At 53.9% G+C, this 23,613-nt stretch overlaps 1 protein-coding gene across 3 annotated transcripts in view; it reads left to right on the top strand.

Moving 5' to 3' along the window:
- Positions 1–23,613, top strand: part of PRKAG2 (protein kinase AMP-activated non-catalytic subunit gamma 2) — a 321,791-nt gene that overhangs the window by 128,376 nt on the left and 169,802 nt on the right. Inside the window, exon 1 of one of the 3 annotated variants that reach the window (XM_031936095.1) lies at positions 2,328–3,298. The exons of the other annotated variants lie outside the window; for them this stretch is intronic. Within the exon in view, the coding sequence (XP_031791955.1) occupies positions 3,205–3,298 (94 nt within the window). The 5' untranslated portion in view covers positions 2,328–3,204. Of the gene's footprint in view, positions 1–2,327; positions 3,299–23,613 lie in introns of those variants that run through there. 3 annotated transcript variants of the gene reach the window in all.

Genomic DNA, 23,613 nt, shown 5'->3' with positions numbered 1-23,613 from the left:
AGGAAGGAAGGAAGGAAGGAAGGAAGGAAGGAAGGAAGGAAGGAAGGCCGGGTCATGCCTTGTAGGACTTCCTGACCTTACAACATTCAGCACAGCACCAAGTAGACAGTTGTCACTCGGTCCATTTCGTAGAAATTGCATGAGAAAAGTTGAGACCGTACTTTCTTGACCTGCTGAGCGATGGTATGACTATGAGGTCACTCTAGACAGAGATGGGCCAGGTCCCCTAGGTGGGGAAGGACAGACTCACACATCTCGACAGAATGGGTCAGGTCCAATCACGTGAGCAGTTGCTCTACCAGTCAATGGCATCTGAAGTGCTAGAACCAGCTCCAGCCACACAGGAGCCATGCCAGGGCCGACCAGGCTTCTTGGGAGCTGGAGTGTGTCCCCTGTGGATGGAGGCCCCATGGCAGTGGCAGATCTGGGGCGCCTCTGGCTTCTGTGGATGGCGGCCCCATGGCAGTGGCAGATCTGGGCATCTCTGGCTTCTGTGGATGGAGGCCCCATGGCAGTGGCAGATCTGGGACACGTCTGGTTTCTGTGAATGCTGGGCCCGTGGGAGTGGCAGATCTGGGGCGCCTCTGGCTTCTGTGGATGGAGGCCCCATGGCAGTGGCAGATCTGGGCATCTCTGGCTTCTGTGAATGGTGGCCCCATGGGAGTGGCAGATCTGGGCATCTCTGGCTTCTGTGGATGGAGGCCCCATGGCAGTGGCAGATCTGGGGCGCCTCTGACTTCTGTGAATGGTGGCCCCATGGGAATGGCAGATCTGGGCATCTCTGGCTTCTGTGGATGGAGGCCCCATGGCAGTGGCAGATCTGGGCATCTCTGACTTCTGTGAATGGTGGCCCCATGGCAGTGGCAGATCTGGGCATCTCTGGCTTCTGTGAATGGTGGCCCCATGGGAATGGCAGATCTGGGCATCTCTGGCTTCTGTGGATGGAGGCCCCATGGCAGTGGCAGATCTGGGACATGTCTGGTTTCTGTGAATGCTGGGCCTGTGGGAGTGGCAGATCTGGGGCGCCTCTGGCTTCTGTGGATGGTGGCCCCATGGGAATGGCAGATCTGGGTATCTCTGACTTCTGTGGATGGTGGCCCCATGGGAGTGGCAGCTCTGGGACATGTCTGACTTCTGTGGATGCTGGCCCTGTGGGAATGGCAGATCTGGAGCATCTTTGGCCTCCATGGGTGGAGGTCCCATGGGAGTGGCAGATCTGGGATGTCCCTGGCTTCTGTGGATGCTAACCCTGTGGGAATGGCAGATCTGAGGCGTCTCTGGCTTCTGTGGATGGAAGCCCCATGGGAGTGGCAGATCTGGGGTGGGAGCTGAGATTCCAGGGGTTCATCTCACAGGGATAGAATCGAAGACTTCCCTTGGTCTCCCTCCTACTGTCCTAGCCTGGAGCCATCTTTATCTCATCAGGCATCTGCAGTGACTGGGCCAACAACTCCAGTGGCACTGAGCCCTGCAAATGAAAGAGGTGAGAGAAAAGGCATGAAAAGCAGCCAGACCCAAGTTGGGAGGCTGGACCCGTGGTTCCTGAGGAGGCCTGGGCTCCAGTGGCAAGTTGCTGGGGTGCTTCCACCCCACACCCCATCCCCTCATTTTCGGATGAACCGTAGATAATAACAATTCCACTGAAGAAACTGATGGTGTTGCAGTTTGGGGAGGTTATCCCACCCTAATGGGCGGCCAGGAGAACCGGGCTACTAATCTTTAGCTCGGGGGTTGTTTAACTGGTCTGACATCGTCTCCTCCTCATGTGCATAGTCATTTGAGAAGAATCCATTACTGTGAGAGGTTCAGACTGTTGGAACTAGGCTAAATCTCTCTCTCTCTTTTTTTTTTTTTTTAATAGAGATGTGGGTTTCATTATGTTGCCCTGGCTGGTCTTGAACTCCTGGGCTCAAGCCATCCTCCCACCTCAGCCTCCCAAAGTGCTGAGATTACAGGCGTGAGCCACTGTGCGTGGTCCTAGACTAAATCCTAAAACGACCTGGTCTTGTCTTAGTTCACTAAGGGGGAAACTGAGGTTCAGAAATGGGAAGTAACTTTCTGATGGTCACAAAGCTGGTCGGTCAGTAGCAAAGCAGATAACTTTAGTGAGGCTATCAGCCAAAAAGTTGAGGATTTTTTTTTCTGTCTTGTGCTTCCAAAGTTTGTTTTATTAGTTGCAAAACATTTACAAATTATAAATGTTTTAGGTTTTATTTGATCAGCGGTTTGGCTTAGGAGTCAAGGAGATTAAAACGCCAGTCCTGGTTCTACCATTGGCCACAGGATCTTGGGGAAGTCACCTCCCTGTCCTGAGCCTGTTTCCTCATCTGTCATAGAAGGGAGTCGGACTAGATCTCTCTAAAATCTCTTCCAGCTCTGTCATGCTGCAATTCTCAGCAAGTCCAGAGCTCAAATTACGCATTTGCTGAAGACCTTCCGTTACATTCCAGTCGGGCAGCCGTATCCCCTCCTTGAAGACGGCGCTGCTACTTTCATTGAGTGGAACCGTGAGTCAAAGTAGATTCAGCAATTTCCAGCCCAGGGACTTGTGTGGCTTCTCCACCCAGCAGCAGCCGGAGCCTTCTGACCCCGTGGGGCCCTGGAACCCATGAATCAAAATAGTTGTGTGATGTCATGTCACAATGGGAATGTGCTCCGGCCAATTGGTGCCAAGAATTGTCTGCCCAGGGTGGTTTCCTTTTACAGTCTGTTTAAAGAGACATCATGCACGGCTGCACATGACTTGCAGGCTTGTGCCTCCTTTGCCTATCTGGTCTTCCCTCCTTTTTTTTAATTTTAAGGAGAAAAAAAAAAAGCCCTGGAGCGTATCAGTGAGCAGCTGACCTTAACTACATCAACAAACCCCTGCGAAGTCCTGTTTGTGCTTCCGGCAGCTTCTTGCTACTTAAGGACAGCCGAGCTGACGCTCCAGCGGCTGTGGCCGGAGGTGCAGCCCCGTCAGGACGGCTCCGCTCCCTGGCGCCTCACAGACTCTGGGGCTGCGGTGAGGTCGCCCTGAAGACCCCCTGGTGAGGACGCTTGGACACGGGTTGTCACCTGAGCACAGGCTGCCACTGTGAGCTTTTGGGGTGACCCGTGCCTGTCGGGCTGATGCTCCTCTGGCTCAGTGCCACCTGGGGCTGACACCGGTTCTGTGGGCCCTGATATGTTCACCTGTCGCCACTGCTGTGGCCACAGCTACCCATGAGGCGCTTTGGGAGTCTCAGGAGCAACAAGAAACACAAGGACCAAAATCGAAGCACGGAGAGGCGCCAGTCGGAGCCCCATGGCCTTTTCGGTAGGACTCTGCCCATTCCCGAGCCCCTGGTGGTCTGTCCTCGGGAGGGAACCCCACGGCGTGTGTGCACACCCTCCTAAGCAGTAGCTGTTTCCAGCCACTCCCTTCCAGCGGGGGGTATAACGTCAGGCAGTGGTTAGAGGAATACGTGGGAAGTGTTTCCTTGCTGTCGGCGGAGCTGCTGTGGGGAGCCGCCTGACAGTACTCTTTCAGAAGCTGTTTCCTTTCTGCCCCACCTGGCCCCGGGAGGCTAGTGATGGATTGGATTGTCATTCATTTATGCAAAAACTGTGGCTCGGGGAAAAGTAAGAGTGGATTGGCACTGTTGTTTTCAGCTGTTAAAAATGAAACGTGCGTGTTTCGAGGAATCTATTGGAGGTCAGGAAGAAAGCGGTCTTCTTCCCAGGTTCTGTAGCGGGGTAATCTGACAGATCATGGGCTAATGTGGGAGGGGAAACACCTGCCTAATTTGCGCCCTATGGGGAGAAGCTTGCATTGTGGTCTCCCTGGTCTCTGGCAACTTCTGCAGCTCCTTCATGTGCAGGGGCTTGGGGTCCGGGCAAATGGAACAGGTGGTGAAGCATCTGTGGTTCAGTATTTCCAAGGACGTGCAGACTTGGAGTGGGTTTTGCCCTTGTCTGTCTGCAAACACACAGGTCGATTCCAAAGCTTTCTTAGCTCCACACCTGGTTAAGACCTGCCCACTCAAAATTAGATGGCAGATTTCATTTATTAAGAATCAGAGAGGCCGGGCGTGTTGACTCATGCCTGTAATCCCAGCACTTTGGGAGACCAAGGCAGGCGGATCACCTGAGGTCAGGAGTTTGAGATCAGCCTGGCCAAGATGGTGAAAACCTGTCTCTACCAAAACTACAAAAAATTAACTGGGCATGGTGGTGTGCACCTATAGTCCCAGCTATTTGGGAGACTGAGACAGGAGAATCGCTTGAACCCGGGAGGTGGAGGTTGCAGTGAGCCCAGGTCACACCACTGCACTTCAGCCTGGGCAACAGAGCAAGACTCGGCCTCAAAAAAAAAAAAAAAAAAAAAAATCAGATTTAGTCTGGGCCTATAATACCAGGACTTCGGGAGGCCAAAGAGGAAGAATCACTTGAACCCCAGGAGTTTGAGACAAGCCTGGGCAACATAGTGAGACCTTGTCTCTACAAAAGAAAAACTAAAACATTAGCCAAGCATGGTGGCACATGCCTGTAGTCCCAGCTACTCAGGAGGCTGAGATGGGAGGCTGCCTTCAGCTCAGGAGGTCGAGGCTGCAGTGAGTTGTGATCGGGCCACTATACTCCAACCTGGGTGACAAAACTAGACCCTGTCTAAAAACAAAAACAAATCAGAGTCAGCCCATTTCTGGCATTACTGCTTGCATGGCATAGGTTATTTCTGAAGAGCCCGCTGCAAGATGGAACAGCAGAACCCCCATGCCAGTGCTGTCATTTATCGGCTCAGTTTCACCGGGGCTGGGGAGACACAACCCAGGGGATGAGTAAAGATGAGGCTCGGGGGTACATGAAGCCGTGTCCCCTGACTGGAATGTGATGTGTTCAGTGGAAAAATATTGTCACTATGTGTAACAGGGAGGTAACTTTGGCAAAACTTCTGAACTGTAAATGAAAACTGGAAGAGTATAAAAAGAAAAAGATACATTTAAAATCTGCCTGTATTTCTTGCTACATCCACTTCAGCCAGCACTTCTGGAAGCCTCTGCAGGCTCAGAGTGTGCTGAGTCCTTTGGGGGGAGCAGGTAAAAGAGACAGCAGTTCTTGAACCCAGAGGGTGTTCAATCTTGTGAAGAAGAAAGTCTCATAAAGAGAACTAGAGAGCAACGTCTAATCAAGTAGAGTCCCAGCTACTCGGGAGGCTAAGGCGGGGGGATCACATGTAGGTGAGTAAAGGCCAGGCACGGTGGCTCAAACCTGCATTCCCAGCACTTTGGAAGGTTGAGGTGGGAGGATTGCTTGAGCCTAGGAGTTCGAAACCAGCCTGGGCAACGTCATGAGACCCCTCGCTACAAAAAAAAAAAAAAAAAAAAAAAAATTAGCCAGGCATGGTGGTGCACACCCATGGCCCCAGCTACTCAGAAAGCTGAAGTGGGAAGATCGCTTGAGCCTGGGATGTGAAGGCTACAGTGATTTCTAACCATATCACTGCACTCCAGCCTGGGAGTCAGAGCAAGACCCTCAAAAAAAAAAAAAAAAAGGTGACTATGCACAGAAATAGGACGCCCAGCCCTGAGCAGGGAGAGGAGGGATAGAATCCTAGACGGGAGGCTCACTGACGTGGTCTAAAAAGATGACTCTTATTTAAGTAATAAAGTAATAAACACTTATACACTGTAGAATTAAATCGGAACCTGTTATTAACTAAAAATCTGGTTTTGCTAATGGGGATGGACAGGCCCATTATTAAGAGCCTATTATGTGCCAGGCAGTGGCTTTCTCACTTGTGTTTAACGGCTGGCTGTCATCCTGTCTCCTACGCTTCTGAGATCAAAAACAATATTTGCATCTCAACCAAGTTTTGTAAGAGCCTGGATGCAGATGCCAGCTCTGACCACAGGGTCGAGAAAATCGGAGGTCCCTCCAGAGCCTTCCTCTGGAATTTGGGGAGCAGCTAGAGGCCACAGCCCCTGCTCAGGCTGAGGCTCCTCTTAGGCAGCAGGAGCCCAGGGACCTGGGTTAATAGTATGTCTGACTTGGGTTAGTGTCCCAGTGAGAAGAGCCAAGAGCTAGGCCGGGTAGGAGGCGGAGCCCTGGGCCGCGCGACAGTGTTGGGTGTGGATTCACTGAGTGAGGAAAAACAGTCCAAGAGCGTTGACCAAACCCTCCCTCCCAAGCCTGTGCCTGTCTAAACCTTACCCATTTCTCAAGACCCAGCTGAACGATCACTGTCTAGAAAACCACCCTGAGGGCTGGGCGCGGTGGCTTACAACTGTAATCCCAGCACTTTGGGAGGCCGAGGCAGGTATATCACCTGAGGTCAGGAGTTTCAGATCAACCTGGTCAACATGATGAAACCTTGTCTCTACTAAAAATACAAAAATTGGCCGGGCGTGTTGGCAGGTGCCTGTAATCCCAGCTACTCAGGAGACTGAGACAGGAGAATTGCTGAAACGCGGGAGGCGGAGGTTGCAGTGAGCCGAGATTGTGCCATTTGCACTCCAGCCCAGGTGATAACAGTGAGACTCCGTCTCAGAAAAAAAAAGAAAAAAAAAACCACCCTGGGTGCCTTTTCTGTGATCTCCTGGCTGCTCGTGGACAGGGGCGATGTCTCAGGAGCTCGGTCTGTAGCTCTAACCCGAGGCCTTGTAGTATCACAGCTTCTCCATAAAAATCCCTGGCTCTGTCATGGCTGGAAAATGTTCCAGCCCAGGGTCACTCCCTGTTCGCCAGGAAGGATTGCTTCAGGGTTTTGTGTGTTAAATTCCCTCTCAGCAACGCCCTCTCCTTCATACAGTTATTCCTGGAGCTAAAAGAATCTCAGGGCTGGGTTCGGTGGCTCATGCCTGTCATCCCAGCACTTTGGGAGGTGGAGGTGCATAGATCGCTTGAGCCCAGGAGTTTGGGACCAGCCTGGACAATGTGGCAAAACCCCACCTCTACAAAAAATACAACTAGCCAGGCGTAGTGGTGCGTGTCAGTAGCCCCAGCTAATTGGAAGGCTGAGTTGGGAGGATTGCTTAAGCCTGGGGAGGTCAAGGTTGCAGTGAGCAGTGATCATGCCACTGCACTCCAGCCTGGGTGACAGAACGAGACCCTGTCTCAAAAAAAAAAAAAAAAAAAAAAAAAAAAAAGCCAGGTGCTGTGGCTCTTGCCTGTGATCCCAACACTTTAGTAGGTTGAGGCAGGTAGAGGAGTGCTTGAGCCCAGGAGTTTGAGACCAACTTGGGCAACATGGCAAAACCCCTTCTCTACAAAAAAAATAGTTAGTGGGTGTGGTGGTGTGCACCTGCAGTCCCAGCTACTGGGGAGGCTAAGGTGGGAGGATCACTTGAGCCCACAAGGCAGAGGTTGAAATGAGCCAAGCACCACTGCACTCCAGCCTGGAAGACAGAGCGAGACACTGTCTCAAAAGACAAACAAAAATCTTAGATGAGACCTCTTCTGCCTGAGAAAGCTTCTGTGAGGGTCATGAAATCCCTGTCTTTGACTTCTCCTCCCTCCTCTCCACGGGACACCCACCTAGGCAGTCAGCACAAGTCCCTCCCATCCATTGGGTTTCCTCTGTGGCTGTGTCTTTTCCAGGAACCGCAGGCTCCTCTGCCTTAACTCAGCGTGGAGCTGCTCCCCCGGGGAAAACGTGCACCCTATTTCATCTGTGGGCTTCCCTGCGGTTCCCCAGGTCAAGAGATATACATCTGCACACACATGTCATGTACCTGTGCGCGCGCGTGCGCGCACACACACACACACACACAGCTCTCCCCACAACCACCAAATCAAGGCCCGCAGCCCCAGAGTCACCAGGTCCATTTGTAATTGCTGTAGATGGCATTTCCACTGGAAAGCCCATGACGCTCGCTGGAAATGTTCACCCGCCAGCCTTGTGACAGCCCCCTGGAAGCTCTGACTCAGAAGCACTCAGCCCCTACCCCTCTCCAGCTGCAGAGCCAGGCAGGGAGGCTGTGACTGGCACAGAAGGGAAGCTCCCCACTCCAGCTTTCAGGCTCCAGGCGATAGACAAGTGACGAGCTTGGCTAAGCCTTTCTTTCGGCCTCTTTGGCAAAGAGAAATCCAGATTATGTCGACAAAGGGTGTGTGGCAACAATAATAAAAATGTAGAAGGAAGATTAGGAAAGCATTATATTAATCAGATCAAAGAGCAATAACTGTAGTAGCACTTTCACCCTCTGCAATTATAGGACAGTAATTAAATAAAAACCATTTAGCGTCTTAAAGGCTCCTTTCTGCAAGCCAGCACTGGAGCCAGGAGTGCAAGGAGTGTGTCAGGAAGCTGGTGTTTCATCCTTGGGTGCGCAGGGTCCCAGGAAGACTGGAGACCACAGCCTCTGAGGATGCTTGCACCTTATACCCACCTCCCCTTCCATGAGCCCACGCCACATGACAATGCAATGGCTTCCTGACCAGAATGCCAGCATCCTTCCTGGCCCAGAACATTCAGGTCACCCCAATACCATGTGCCATGGCTCTCCCACCCTTGGCTGAGTGTGGCCCTGCGGGGACCATCTCGTGCTCTTCACCTCAGCAGAGGACAGGGCTGAGAAGCCTGTGGTTTATCCTGCCCCCATCCAGCCCCCCTGCTGCTCCTCACCCCTCATAGTCCTCACAGTGTCCCTGGTGCCCATCTGCTGACCTGGCTGCTGGTATCTCGATTGGTTTTGCCCTGAAATATCCCAATATATGTTTGTCTTTTTCCAATAGAAATTTTCTTTTTTACTTTTTAAATTTATTTTTAAAAAGAGAGTTTCCCTGTGTTGCCCAGGGTGGTCTCGAACTGCAGGGCTCAAGCGATCCTCCACGTTGGCCTCCCAAAGTGCTAGGATGACAGGTGTGAGCCACCACACCTGGCCAGAAATTTTCAAAAGAATACGGAAGTAGGGAGAATAGTATAAAAGCATCCGTCTTCCAGGGTTAACAATGCGTCCTCAGGGCCTTTGTGCCAGCTGCCGTTTCCATACTAGGGGCAGCAGTGAGTGAGAGACACGTGCACTCTCGGGGGCACACGGGCTGGTGAGGGCGGGCAGATGAATGAGAGGATTTTAATTGTGGTCAGATGTACATAACACGAATTTACCATCTTCGCCATTTCACGTGTGCATTCCCATTATTGTGCAGGCATCCCCACCTGCCATGTCTTCCATCACCCACAGCTGAAACTGTCTCCTCTAAGCCCTAACTCCCGACTCCCCTGGCCCCAGCCGCTGGCAAGCACCGTTCTACTTTCTACGAATGCGATAACTCCAGGGACCTCATAGAAATAGAGTCACATAGTGTTCGTCCTTTTGAGTCTGCTTTGTTTCGATGGGCAAACGTGTTTTCATTGTCAGGTCAGGTGGTGGTGATGCCGTTGGAGGCAGGGTGAGGGGTCAGTTCATTGGGTGATGGGGAGAGGGCTGTGTGGATGCCTCTGCTCAGACCCTTCTGAGAGCTGGAGAGGCCAGGCCCCAGGAGGGAGCCTGTGGCGTGTTCTAGGGACTCTGAGAGGCCTGCGGGGCTGGATGGCAGGAGGCAGAGCCACAGGAGCCTGTCTCTGGCAGATAGGAGATGAGGCTGAGGCCAGGCACAGCAGCCAGTGTATGCCCCTCTTGTGGATCATGGGAGGGCTCTGGATCACACCTGCTTGAGATGAAGGCCCTCTGGGGTCTTGAGCATGGATAGGCTGAGGACTGGGCCTGCCCAAGGCACAGCGGAGTGAGGACAGAGCTGGGGCTGAGCCTGTCCCTCCGCCAACCCCTTTGGCTCCAAGGCCCTGCCCTAGCCCCCACCCACCTCTCCTTTTGCCAGTTCCTACCCAAAACCGTCCAGCCCTGGTGCCCGTTGTTCTGCTGGATGTGTCCAAACAGAAGACTCCTGGCGTGTAGCATGCTTGTTTGTGAGGATGGGTCTTTGGGGGATTTCGGACACTGTAGCCAGTGAGTGGAGAGGCATTTGGGATGATGAGGCAGTGTTCACACAATCTGAGGACGTTCCACTCCCAGCTGTGGATTTCGTGAGGCCCGCCTGCCACCCCCTGTCCGCCCCACTCTCATCCATGCCTGGAAAAGCTCATTACCCATCTGCCTATTCTCCCTACGTCACCGTCACCAAGCGCTGCCTGGAGGAACCCTGGACAAGTGGCCCAGCTCTCCTGGAGGTGCTGCTCCTGGAGGACTCCCGGAGTCACTCAGCAGGTCAGGCAGCTGTCACCTCACAGGGTGGAAGGGGAGCAAAGCAGCTCTGGTACGTGTCCTTGGATGTCACAGTCAAGTGCCCCTTTCCCTTTTCTGCCTCCATCCCAGTCACCCAGAGCTGCTGCTCTGTGTATCAGGAAGACTAAAGCCTCATAAACAGGTGAGCATCGCCTGTGGACAGGGCTGGGCGCTGGTGGGGCATCAGCGAGGTACGTGCTCTCGCAGGGGTGCTCCTCAGGGCTGTGAGAGGTGAGCTGTCCTGACAGTGGCGTGGCTCTGGGAGCAGCCGCCCTCTGGGAGAGCCCGGGTTCTGAGCAGAGAAGCTGGACACTGGACAAATGGTTCCAGGACTGCAGCGTCTGAAAGGATCCGAAGACGAAAGGGCAAGATTTCAGAGCCTGAGGGGTAAATAATGAACCAGGGAGAAAGGAGATTCAAAAGGGGGTATAATTTTAAAATGGTGACTCTGGACAGTGACAGAGAAACCCGCACGGCTTGGTGACCTGGGGTTGGGGCCGCAGCCTGGTTGGGTGCTGGCCAGCCCCTGCTGCTCTGTCACCCCCATCCTATGAAACAGGACCTCGCTCAGGGCATGTGCATGGGCCCAGGGAGCCTCAGCACCTGAGGGTGGTCACTCAGGCTTCCAACTTCCAGATGAGAATGAGCACTTGGTACATTCAGAGAGCAAGATGAATTCTGCCCTGCGGTAATAATTTGTCTTTTAGTGATTGAGAAGAAAAAAAATAGGCAAAGTCCAAGTGCTCTCAGCATAAATCAACGTGAATGTTCCCTGAGGGCAAGGCAGTCTCTGGTGCTTCTGTGTGTTCTCGGCCCAGGCCCTGGGACTGCTGGCCTCCAGGTGTCTCATGACGGTGGTGGTGCTGGTTGGGGTGCAAGCCCCCAGGAGGTGGCGTCTCCCCTCCTGGTCAGGTCCCTGGTCAAAGACTCTGCTGGGCCTGGAGGGATTCAGGGAGGACGGTCCCTGGAGCTGAGCAGCGCAGTGGCCACTGGAGAAAGCAGGCTGCTGGGGCAGTGTCCGGGCATCCGCCCCAGGGCCCCAAGGCTGAGAGCACTGCTGCAGGAGGAAGAAGGTGGGGCTCAAAGCAGACCCAGGAGGAAGTTTTGGTGACTCATGTCACTAAGATGCTTGACTGGGCCCCACTTTTGTCTGGAAGAGATAACAAATCAGCTAATGCTAGTGAGTTCATCAATGAACAGCAAATGAGTGATTACACGACTGGGGCTCAGCTTCATGTATTTTCAGCCTTTCCGTAACTTTTGTGTCCATCATGCAAATCACGTCTGGTTCCTCCCTTCCAGACATTTCCTGCTTTGTGCAGGAGACAAGCCTGAAACAGCCAGAGAACAATACCCCTGACGGCTGAATTCTAAGCTTTGGGCTCCTGGTGGCCTAGTGTTGACTGTGTCTCAGTAGCCAGCACCCGGGAAAGGGAGGCTCTGGGAAGCCGTGTCAGCAGGGCGGGCTCCATCCAGGGTTTCCAAAAATCCTGTTAGATTTAAATGCATGTTTTCCTTGAAGCACTTATTTTGACAAGCAATTTTTTTTTTTTTTTTAATTGAGACGGAGTCTCACTCTGTCACCCAGGCTGGAGTGCAATGGCGCGATCTCAGTTCACTGCAAGCTCTGCCTCCCAGGTTCCAGTGATTCTCCTGCTTCAACCTCCCGAGTAGCTGGGATTACAGGCGTGTGCCACCATGCCCAGCTAATTTTTGTATTTTTAGGAGAGATGGGGTTTCACCACGTTGGCCAGGCTGGTTTCAAATGCCTAACCTCAAGTGATCTGCCCACCTTGGCCTCCCAAAGTGCTGGGATTACAAGCGTGAGCCATTGCGCCGTGCCTGATAAGTAGTTTATTGAGTGAGTGAGTATGTTGTGTGTTTTAGAACATGTTAATGTCTGCTAGTTCAGAGCAAAGGAAAAGGTAGCTGCCTGGTATGGACAATGGGGAGATGTGTTCTAAAACAGAGGTTTTGTGATTCAGGTATGGTGAGGCCAGCAGATCAGGAGACAGCTGCCGTGAAAAAGATAGCTTGTTACTCACAGTTCCCAAGGGCCATGCCATGGCAGGGGAGGGGCCTGGGGAATCAGCAGGATCTGTTGGGAGGCAGAGGAGTGAGGCGAGAGTGCGGCCAGAGTCTTTGCTGCGGCGTCTGAAGGGACAACAAGGCAGAGTGTGCAGGGTTAGAACTGGCGAGTGTGGATCATTTTGGTGGGCTCTGGGCGTGGGGACCATCTCGAGTTATCTGGTCCCGGGCCCTGGGATGATTACGCAGGGAGCATTGCCTCCTGGCCATAAGAGCTAGATAGGCGAGTGGCAGCACGGGCTCTGGGTTGGTTGGTTTGCACATCAAAGGTGGGCTCCCAGTGAGCCCCTTGCCATCTCTAAGAACTGACCGACCCTGTGAGCACCCATCGCTCTCCAGTCAGCGGGGCTCCAAGGTGCCAGAGCACCAAGAACGCACAAAATAAGGAAACAGAGTTCATGCAAGATGGCGCTCCCTACGGTGCTCACTTGTTCTCTTCACCTTTCGTTTCTGAGTGTCTGGGGGCTCCGGCTGGCTAGGGAGGGAGTCCACATTCCTCTGAGCCAAGCCGAGTCTCCAGGCAGGGAGGGCCTAGGGAGCGGGGCTGGTGTCCCTAAGCCCAGATGCTCTGGACTCTCCTCTGGGCCTCACACCCCCAGCAGCTCAGCCTTCTCCTCCGGGGATGTGTTTCTCAGCCAAGATGAGACCAGTTCCCTTTCTTTAAAGGACTGTGTGGCCTGGGGATGCCTTTGACACCTGAGACCTAGCTAAAGAGCCATCTGCTCCTGGCAGAGCTGCCTCAGGTCCTCGCCCACCTAGCTCCAGGCTGCAGAAAATGCCAGTGCAAGCGGCAGCAGCAGGCTTGTGGGTGCCTCTGTCTCCCATTTGCCACTAATGCTGCTTCATGGAACCCGGAGTCCACTCTGACAGTGGCTGGAGGATGGGTCAGGGATCCGGATGGGTCAGGGATTGGGACGGGGATGGAAGCATTCTGAACACTACCCTGCTACCGTGGGTACAGACATAACCCAGTGCTGCCTGGAGTGTGGGACGCACCTAATGGTGGCCTTCTCTCTGCATGAGAGTGACAGGAGGGCGAGGCCATGCTGAACACAGGGCCCACTGAAGATGGGGCGTCACCCTGTGAACCTGGCAAGGTGCAGAAGAGATGTTGTGATGCCAAGGATCCTTCCAGCGGGCTCTCAGTTTACCACCCGACTCCAGCTTGGTTTCGAGCCCCTCAGCCCTGCCTGGAGTTTCAGTTCTGTGCTCTTCTCCCTGGTTCTCATCCTGGTTCCACACCATATTCCTAGCACCCAGATCCATATCCAGGGTAGGTGCCTGATGGAACAAATCTTGCTTCCCCTCTGTCCATGAACAGGAAGAGAGTGTGCACCGTGGAGGCGGCAGGGGGACACGCAAGCCCCAAGGCCAGTCGAGGTCTGGGCAAGAGCAGGCCCTGAGGAGCGAAGCGGCCATGGCAGGAGGGAGGGGACGGAGTGGCGGGAACACAGCCCTGGGGACATTCCTGCAGCAGGGGCGGCCTGAGGTGGGGACCACTTAAAGGAGTTGCTCAGACAGCACAGGTGTGTCCTCGGCAGGTGCCTATCCAGTCACACCCCTCCCCCAGGGTGTCCCCGCTCCCGACTCCTATGGAAATGAGTCTGGGCTTGTAAGTGTGGGCTCAGCCTGAAGGGCAGGGGCTGGTTAAGGGCAGCAGATGAAGGGCAAAGTGGGTTTTCTCGGTGACATCGGGCCCGAAGCTGCCCTTTCAAGGTTCCTGGGCCCAGCATGGTTCCCGCTCCACCTCCGCATTGCTTGGTGCTAAGTGCTGGGGCCGAGATTCCAGTGGCCCCCTCTCAGGAGAGCCACTGCTCAGGTCACGTGGCTGAGAGGGGTCCCTTCCAGCTCCACCACCGGCCTAAGAAGGTCATGAAGGAGGATGGGGCCGAGTGTGCACTTTCACCTGGTCTGAAGGCCCTTCCTGCTGCCCTCCTCCTCCAAGTCCACCACCCCTCCCGGTGTTTCCAGACTCTCCTGGGTGCTCCAGTGCCTGCCACTGTGCCAGCCATGTTTGCGGTTAAATGATAACTTGCATCAGGTCTGTCTAATGGGGGCGCCTCATTAAACTCCTCAGGTATGGAGACTGTCTCATTCTTCCCTCTGCCTGTGCCAGATTGCTATTTGTTATCCACATTCATGTTCCCTGTCTTCTTCAACAGCAAGACCCCAGGTTTCATGTGTGTTGTGTGGCAGTGCATGTGGCCCAGTGGCCATGGGACTTGAGTATTCAGTGAGCTTTTGAGACTTATGGGAAAGCTCTTAGGAGAGAGGTGAGTCCCTCCTTGTCACTTTTTTCCCCCTTGTCTTGGATGTAGATGTGATAGTTGGAGCTCCAGCAGCCACCTTGGACCTTAGAGTGACTGCCAAGAAGAGAAGGCACATGCCGAGGTTAGTGGAGAAAAAGATAGGTGCCTGGGTTACCACTGTGAAGTTTCCATCGTGGTCCTGGACTGCCTGCCTATCAGGTGTCTTTTATGTGAAAGAAAAAGAAATATCTTTCTTCCTTAAGCTGTTTTAATTTTGGATTCTCCTGTTAAATGCAGACAAACTTTATCCTAACTGATACAGCCTAGCACAGAACTTGATCCATACTAGGCGCCGTATAATTACTTGGTGACTGAACCACTGAGTGAGGTGGGGTGAAGTGGGGTTGGGGTGTTGAACTTCTCCCCATGTGTGGTCTCGGCTCCTTTAGACTGAGGATGATGAGGTGCGGGGTGAGGGATGCCAGGACTGGGATGAGGCTGGTCTCCGAGGTCACCCCCCAGGGACCTTTGTCCCCTTCCATGTGACCTAGAGCTGTGTGTTCACTGTACTGCAAGCAGACTCACTTTCAGAAAACTCTGATATTCCAAATTTAGACTAAAATAAAATTAGACCGGTTGATGCCTTAGTGTATCTATTAGTCGGTTCTTACGTTGCTATAAAGAAATACCCGAGACTGCGTAATTTATAAAGGAAAGAGGTTTAATTGACTCACAGTACTGCATGACTGGGGAGACCTCAGGAAACTTAGAATCATGGAGCAAGGGGAAGAGGCACGTCTTACATGGTGGCTGGCGAGAGAGAAGAACCTATGTGTAGGAGGAACCGCCAAATACTTATAAAACCATCAGATTTTGTGAGAACTCACTCATTATCACGAGAACAGCATGGGAGAAACCTCCCCCATGATCCAATCACCTCCTACCAGGTCCCGCCCTTGACACGTGGGGATTCTGGGGATTACAATTCAAGATGAGATTTGGGTGGGGACACAGAGCCAGACCATATCAGTGTACGAACAGATCATTTTCTTGAAATTGCCGTATCCCTCTCTGGGGACTTTTAAATGACTTGGTTTGAGAAGCGTTCACCCATGGAGACATGGGTATGCCATTTCAGCTGCAGGTGCACGGTGAACTTCAGACTGGCTTTTTGGGTACCTGTGTCTAGCTGGGAAGTAGGCCATGAAGGACAGGCTCCTTATCAACCTGGTGCCTTTGTGACACGTATCTGACTGCATGCATATCATCAGATAAGCCAAACTGGCCTACAGAATACTCAGTCTGATAAATATATTTATTATGCTTCTGTGTCAGGCTGGCTCTGCAACCTATAGGACATGGCTTATAGCAGCTTGTAGTTTAGCTGGGGGTTAAGGAACACCTGGCTAAAGAGAAGGCCCCAGCAATAGCTGTTGATGTGACGTGCTCTGGGGCTCCGTGAGATTGGGGATGACATCTCTGCTGGGCCCCATGGGTAAGGCTGAATGGGTAGAGACCTGGGAGGGGAGCAGTCAAAGAAAAGTCCAGAAAGAGAAGACAAGGCCAGGCTCTAGAAACCCTTGATTGCCAGGCTGGGGAAGGGGTCTGAGCAGGGGTGGAGTGTCAGGAGATTGTGGTGTGTCAGGAGATTGTGGTGTGGGAGAGCTACAGGCTTTGCCTTGTGTGGACCAAGGGCGGTCTCTCCTGTGAGCAGTTGTCTTCCAGAGATTCTGTGTCCCTTTTCCTTCACTGTCCCTGAGAGAGGGACCCCTGGAGCAGCCCTCCCTGTACCTCCTGCCATTTGGTGATGGCAGCCCCATCCCCGTGGGCTGGCGTGACTCCAGCCCAGGCCACATGTGGGGAGCTGCGTGTCGTGCCTTGAGAGACAGACGTGAAGGGGAAGAGTCTATGCAGTGGCCAGGCCAGGACTGGGGGCTACATGGAGTCCATCATTTAGGGATGCAGAGGAAGGAAGGCCATTTGGGGAAGGGAGGCTGAGACCAGAATGTGGCCAGGGCCGTGAGTGCTGGCCTGGGTCGACGCCACCCACAGCTGCTGATGATGATACCACATGGCACAGCTTCTACTATGTTTTTACCTTTGATAACTCTGTTAAGGCAGGTCAAGTCGGTGGTGGAGGTGGTGCTCCCCTCTTACAGATGGGGAAACTGAGGCCCAGAGAGGCCAGGAGATGTGTCCACGACACCTGGCAGCAGCAGATGGGCAGAAGAGGAGGAGCCCCTCAGCCCACCTCCCGGCAGTGGTGCCCGTGGGGGATGGTCACTCTTCCCTATGGGGCTTCCTGTGAGGTAGGCCCCTCTCCTGCAGCAGCAGCAGAACATACCCCCTCTGCCACGTTCCTCACCCACACTCCAGCTGCTGCCCCGGGCTGCCCTGCGCCTCCCAGGGGATACAGGGCCTGAAGGCCCCTCCGCCCTCCCTGCTTCTCGCTCCTGGGCCTGGCCAGCCCTGGTTTTGATCACAGAATAGCTCAGGCTGATGGAAAGGGAGTGGCTGCAGTCTGGGGTGACCTCTGAGCAGCTGTGGCCAGTGACCCTGAGGAGGGATGTCCAGTTGGCAGCACAGAAAAAAGCAAACCCCTGTGTCTCCAGGTGGGCACCCATGGGCCAGGCATCCCTGAGGTGTGCCAGCCTGGAGGGTGATCAGCCTCAGCTTCTGAGCCTTCCGGAGTCCCCGCCCAGGGTCACCCCAGCTCTGGTCTCCTGCTACCCCAGCCTGCCTTCCTCTACCACGGGGCTCCTATGGCTGCTGGTGGCTCGCCTGGGGTCCCCCCACCATCCCAATGGCTGGGTGCTTCTGCCTCTGTACTGATTACAGCCTGGAGGGGCGTAGGGCCCTGCCTCCTCCTGGAGGTCCCAGTCTCCCACAGGCAGGTCTGCCTCAAAGCCCACCAACACCAAATACCTTTAAGTGTTACTTTTTTTTTTTTTTTTTTTTTTTTGAGACAGAGTTTCACTCTTGCTGCCCAGGCTGGCATGCAATGACGCGATCTTGGCTCGCTGTAACCTCTGCCTCCTGAGTTCAAGCGATTCTCCTACCTCAGCTTCCCGAGCACCTGGGATTACAGGCGTGTTCCACCATGCCCAGCTAATTTTGTATTTTTAGTAGCGATGGGATTTCACCATGTTGGTCAGACTGGTCTTGAACTCCTGACCTCAGGTGATCCGCCCACCTCAGCCTCCCAAAGTGCTGGGATTGTAGGCATGAGCCACCGCACCCGGCCAGTATCACCTTTTTGATACTTGACTAACAATGCCATCCTAACTTCTAAAAATGTTTGAGGCAAAATTTGCTGAAGTATTAAGCATATGGAGAAGAGCACAGATCATAGATGATGAATTTGCACAAACTGAACACACTCATGGAACCAGCACCCCAGAAGCTCCCCACACTCTCTCCCAGCTACTTCCCCTCAAGATTGGCATTGTGTGGTTTTGAATTTACATGATCTTTTTTATTTGTCCGGCTTCTTTCACTTGCACTTTGTGAGATGCAGCCGTGCCTGTGCGCGGTGTTGAAGTTCATCAACTCCATTTCATTGCTGCAGAACCCTCCACTGTCTGCACAGACCACGACTCCTGCATCCATCCAGTGGTTAATGGACTCCGTGGTTTCCAGTCGGGGCTGTGACAGAGTGCTGTCAAGCACAATCTTGTGCGTTGGCGTGCCTTTCTGTTGGACTTGTACTAAGATTGCTGGTAGTAGGGTATGCACGCACGCAGCCATAGTAAATAATGTGGCATCAGCTCTGCGTGTGTGTGTGTGTGTCCTGCCTCTCTGGTGATTCTGTAAGTAGGTGCTGTGTCTTCACTTCCCCAGGCTTCCTAACCTGGCGCCCTGCACGCCAGTCCTCTTCTGCCATCATCCGGCTCTGCACACATGCAGGTGCTTTGCCTCACCTGGTAGTAGAGGCTTAGCATGCATTTCTGCTGAAGCCCTCGGTTCCTCTGATGGGCAGTGCCCAGCGCCCCATATCCTGAGCTGCTTCCCCACTAGCAGGACTTAGATGCTGCCTATGAAGGACACACCATGAAGATAGCAGGTGGGACCCCCACGGAGAGGGAGTTCTGTCTCTGAGGCTGCCTCCTTCCTCGGGCTCAGCCTTGGGATTTATTCATGGGAACTGTAGCAGGACCTGGTTTGTAACCACCAGCTGTCGCTATAGCAACTCCTTATACCAGCCTCTACACTAAAAATAGATCACCTTCATCCCTAGGATAGAAAAAATCAAAGAAAATCAAAGTGGGGGAGGGCCCAACCTGCTCAGCCGCCGGCATTTCGAGGTACAGTAACATAGCTCCTCCCGGCCTCTTTCTTCTCCCACCAGTGGCAGAACGGGCACAGGCAGGGTGCAGACCAGCCCCTGTGCAGCCTCGGGGGCCCGGGGCACTGAAGTCTTCCCCACGCTTCAAGCCTTGTCTGTCTTCTCCTGTCTGGTATGAACTGTCTGTATACAATTGAATACAAATGATAAATAATTGTATTTTTGCCTAGGTTTTGTTTGGTTTCTCGATATTAGCTCCTCTGTGGAATGGTAAATGGCCACCACACCCAGACTGGTTTTTTTTTTTTTTCCGCTGTGGTAAATATGCATGACATAAAATTTACCAGCGTACCCATCTTTAAGTATACAGCTCAGTAGCGTTAAGTACCCTCCCATGGCTGTGCAGCCATCCATCCGTCCCCAGAACCCTTTTCATCCTGCAACACTTAAACTCTGGCCCATCAACCTGCCTCCCCATGCTCCTCCCCAGGCCCTGGAGACCACCGTTCTACTTCCTGTTTCTATGCATTCGATGACTCCGGGGACCTCTCGTCAGCGGAATCAGACAGTATTTGTCTGTTTGTGACTGGCCTATTTCCCTCAAGCATCATGTCCGCACGGATGTGCTTCTTGTGTGTGTGGCGGGTGGCAGGATCCCCTCCTTTTGAAGGCTAATATTCTGCGTACACGTGGACCACATTTTGTGCATCCGTCGATGGACGCGTGGGTTGCTTCCCGCCTGCTCTTTGTATCATTGCGCTCGGCAGGGAGATCGCAGGCCCTTTGAGGCAGGGCGGACCTCGCTCCTGTTGGCCCGCGAAGGGGCAGGAGTACTCAGGTCAGGTGCGGTGAAGGGGGTCGATGCATCCACAGGCCAGGGTTGGGAGGCCTCCCCTGAGCTCACGGCCACGGTGGCAGCCCCCTTGGGCACTGAGGAGGAGCCGGGACGCAGTGCGCAGCCCCGCCGCGCCTCCAGTCCCCACTGTCGGAGTTTCTGAAGGTAGAAGTCCAGGCTCAGGGGGTGCTTTCTGGTCCCGGTGCCACCCTCTGTTCCACTGTCACTCCCAAGGGCTCTGCAAGTCGGCACTTGGAGCCCGAGCAGGAGGGAGCGCGGCGCAGACAGCAGTACTTGTGGGGTGGGCAGGCAGTCGCTCTGGCTAGGGAGTGTGCAAGCTCTGGAACCCCAGCACAGCCTGCGCAGGGGCCGAGAGCACAGGGTCCTTTGGAAAGAGGGAAGCAAGGGTGCCCAAGAAGCCTGGAAAGAGGGAAGCAAGGGTGCCCAAGAAGCAAGGGTGCCCAAGGAGTGCCTGGGAGGGCAACGTCGGGACCTGGAGACAGAAGTGAGCCAGCACCATCTCTACCCTCCGAGGACCCACGCAGGAGTTCCCATCCTAGGGTTCTGAGCAGCATGGCCTGTGGGAACCTTCCTGCCTTGGCAAGTCACCAGTCACCCCCTTCCTCAGGAGGGGAGAACAGGAGCAGGTGCAACCTCTGAGGGCCAACAGGGCCAACAGACTCACTGTGGAGACACCCATCTTTGGGCTTGCTGAGAGGATGACAAAGGGACTGGGAGCTGGAAGGGCCCTGCAGTCTGTCCGGCTGTGTCTGTGAAAGGGCCCTGTATGCAAAGTGACCCCCAAATGCAGAAAGAGCCCAGAAACCAAAGAACAAGATAAGACAAATTCATGTATGTTGTTACAGGGTGATTTTTTGGGGGGAACTTGGCAGAAGTGTGGTCTTGGGCAACCACAAGACAGGTAGGTCCCCACCATCACCCCCCAGACCCAGGGCTTCTATACATAGGGCAAGGGTATGGTGCTCCAGAGGGAAGGTGTAGGAATATGCCTAAGGGCAGGATTTACCGTGGAGTTTATCAAGGTTGATTTGCCCTAAGGGCAGGATTTATGGCAAGTACCTGCTCTTACACAGGAACAATAGATCAGCTGGAACCGGGGTTGATCAGAAACCAAGGTGGAGGATTCACCCCCAAGATGGAGCTGCTTCAGGCTCCACGGGTGGGTTGGCTGAAACATGGAGCCGAAGGTGGCCCACGTTGAATGGAGTTGAAACACCAGAACCGCCTGGGTCTGCTGCAGAGGGAGGCGTCATGGCTTAGGGAGACTGGAGAGGATTTGCCATTTGAGATCAACTCACCCACCACTCACACGCCTTTCACCAAGACTCTGCTGAGGGAGCCCAGTGCCCTGGAAGAGCTCCTTGTAGGTTGGAAATCACAGGGGGACCTACTGCCACTGACCAGGGGGATCCTAAATGAAGTGGAAGGATCTGGGTCCAGCGTGGCAGGGGCCAAGTGGAAACAATCACCAAAGGCAAGGCAGGTGTGGCCCATCGGCGAAAGCAGGGGCCAAGCCGCCATCAAGAGCGTCAGACTGGACGCCTTGGGGTGGGTCATGTGACCTAGGGCCTGGGCCAGTTCACCACCATGTTCTTAGAAGTGAAATCGATGGGACGCCTACTACATTCTAACTTGATCTGTATAAGCCGAAGGGTAGGCCAAGTGAACAAAAGTCTAGCTCGAATGCATCATGGTCCTTCAATCAATTCTTAGGCTTGAGCCAGTTTCCAGATCCAGAACCCTTTGAGTGGAAGGGAGGCTGGGTACCCTTGAAGAAGGACTCTACTGCACTACCAAAAATGTATACTGTTAACCTCTCCCATTCTTCCCCAAAGGGACTTATGGCTTTTACCAGGGCAACTGGGCATTAGGGAAAGGGTATTGGAGATGACAGAACACCGATTCTAACCTGACATTTAGCCAAGGAGACGCACAACGTCACTGTGGTCCACCCATCAGAGCAGGGCTGTGGACGCAGAAAGAGACAGTGACTAGCACAGAATTTCTGTAGTTCTTCCTCCGTGGAGGGGAGGAGTGGGCGGGCTGCGGGGGATGTCTTTCCCGCCTGCAGCCTTCCGTTTTCCACTTTTTGGGAGGCAGAGACCTAGGAAAAGAGGAGGCAAGGATGTGGTTGTGGGGCTGGGATGCTCAGAAGTGGGGAGCAGCTGGAGGATTAAAAGGCCCCTGGGGCAGGGAGGAATGTCCTTTAATCGGGACCTGCCGGGCCTGTGCCTGTCTAATCAGTTTTGCTGTGTGTTAGTAGCACGTCCATAATAAGAAGTGCCCGTGACAGCCAGGACTGGGAATCGGTGTTGAGCTGTTGGCCGACGGTGGGGAGGCGGCGGTGCACACTCTCGGCTTCCCTTGCACACAAACCTCGCAGAGCATGGGGCTGCGTGTCCGCGTGTCCCCACTGGAGTCTCATGGCATTTCTGGAGAATAGACAGGATCCTACCCCCGCCACTGGCCTGCTGAAGTCTAGCATTCCTTTATCAAAGCCGAGCCCCTGGGGACGGAGTGGGGGTAAGTGATGATAGTCCTTTTGCTGGAAGTTTTGATGCCGAGAGTAGGAGAGGAAAGGATGCCAATGGCAGGACATCCTTGGCTGAAAGATGGCTGCTTTCACCTATCCTAATGTTTGTAAACTGATTTCCCTGTTTCCTAAGGCGAGGTTGGCAGGCAGTGCCATGTCAAGCAGATAGCGAACTAACGCTCCCCTGACCATAGCTTGTCAGGAGGAAGGGTGCTAGGAAAACCAGACTGCAATGGACTGAACCCCTTTTATAAGATAGCAAAGTCTTGGTCACATCTGAGTCTACACCTGCATTGTAAAGAATGTCTCTGGGAGTCAATGAGAGAGCCAGCTAATGAGAAATACGGGTTATAGGCTCACTGTGCTGTGGGCACTAGGCCTCCTGTAGGAGCTATGCTAGGAAGTATTCGACAACATCCATCATATTCACATGCAGGAGACAATAGCCAGCTCACCCACAAGACAGAATGCCACAGCCACACTTGAGGAATTCTGCAAGGTGATTGTGTGGGAAGGAGTAGTCAGGGTGGGCTGCATGGAGGAGGTGGCCTTGAACTGGGCCTCGAGGGAGTAGCAGGGTTGGGATAGGCAGATAAGGGGAAAGAATCTAGGACAAGCAGTATGTGTAGTGTTTGTACAGAGTCGCCATGGGAACTAGGGGACATGGGTCAGAGAAGAATGGTAAGGCCAGATAATGTCTATGAAAGCAAACGTAATTGGCTGGTACATGCTTGATGGGACATTGGCCTGACACTGTGAATACCAGAGGCCAAAACGTCAACCTGCTCCAGATAAACTAAATCTCTACTCAGATTTTAGAGGGACCTGCCCTGCTGCTCCCTGGCTAACAGAGTAGAATGTCCTTGACTGCCCCAGAGGGTCCTAGCGCGTGTCCCCCACTGTCACAGGGGCAGGCCTGGACTGGAGGGGGACATTAGGTGACCGTGGGGCAGAGGGGCAGCACGCCTCCTGTGGGAGGTGGCTGGTCACCCTCGGTTCTGCGTGAGAGGCCTTGGAAGGAGGATGTGCTCTGGGGGAGCCAGGCCCTCAGGCACCCAAGCTGGGCCCCATAGCGCTGTACTGGCCTTGGCCCCGGCCCTGGCCCTGTCTTCAGCCCTTTCCTGCTGGCCTTGGAGCTCCAGTTGTAAACAGAAGGCAGCTCCACAGTGACCAAGGAGATGGCAGAGGAAGCAGGAAGGGGCATTTTCGAGATGCAGAGAGGGGAGAAGGGCCCCCACTTCAGGATGCAGGATGGGTGGCTGCAGGGATGGGATCGCAGAAAAGCTTGAGTGCTGGGTGGCTGCTTCTGGCTACAGGGTTCTGGCTCCCGTGCCCAGGTAGGCGGCCAGGCTGCCCCATCCAGCCCTCTGACATCCTCTATCCTTGTGTCCCCCTCTGCCCTCTCTGTCCCCTCCATCCCC

Source organism: Piliocolobus tephrosceles, chromosome 8 (genome assembly GCF_002776525.5).
Source record: "Piliocolobus tephrosceles isolate RC106 chromosome 8, ASM277652v3, whole genome shotgun sequence".
Classification (NCBI taxonomy): domain Eukaryota; kingdom Metazoa; phylum Chordata; class Mammalia; order Primates; family Cercopithecidae; genus Piliocolobus; species Piliocolobus tephrosceles.
Note: the sequence above shows the minus strand (reverse complement) of the source record. Positions and strands in the feature narration are given on the sequence as shown.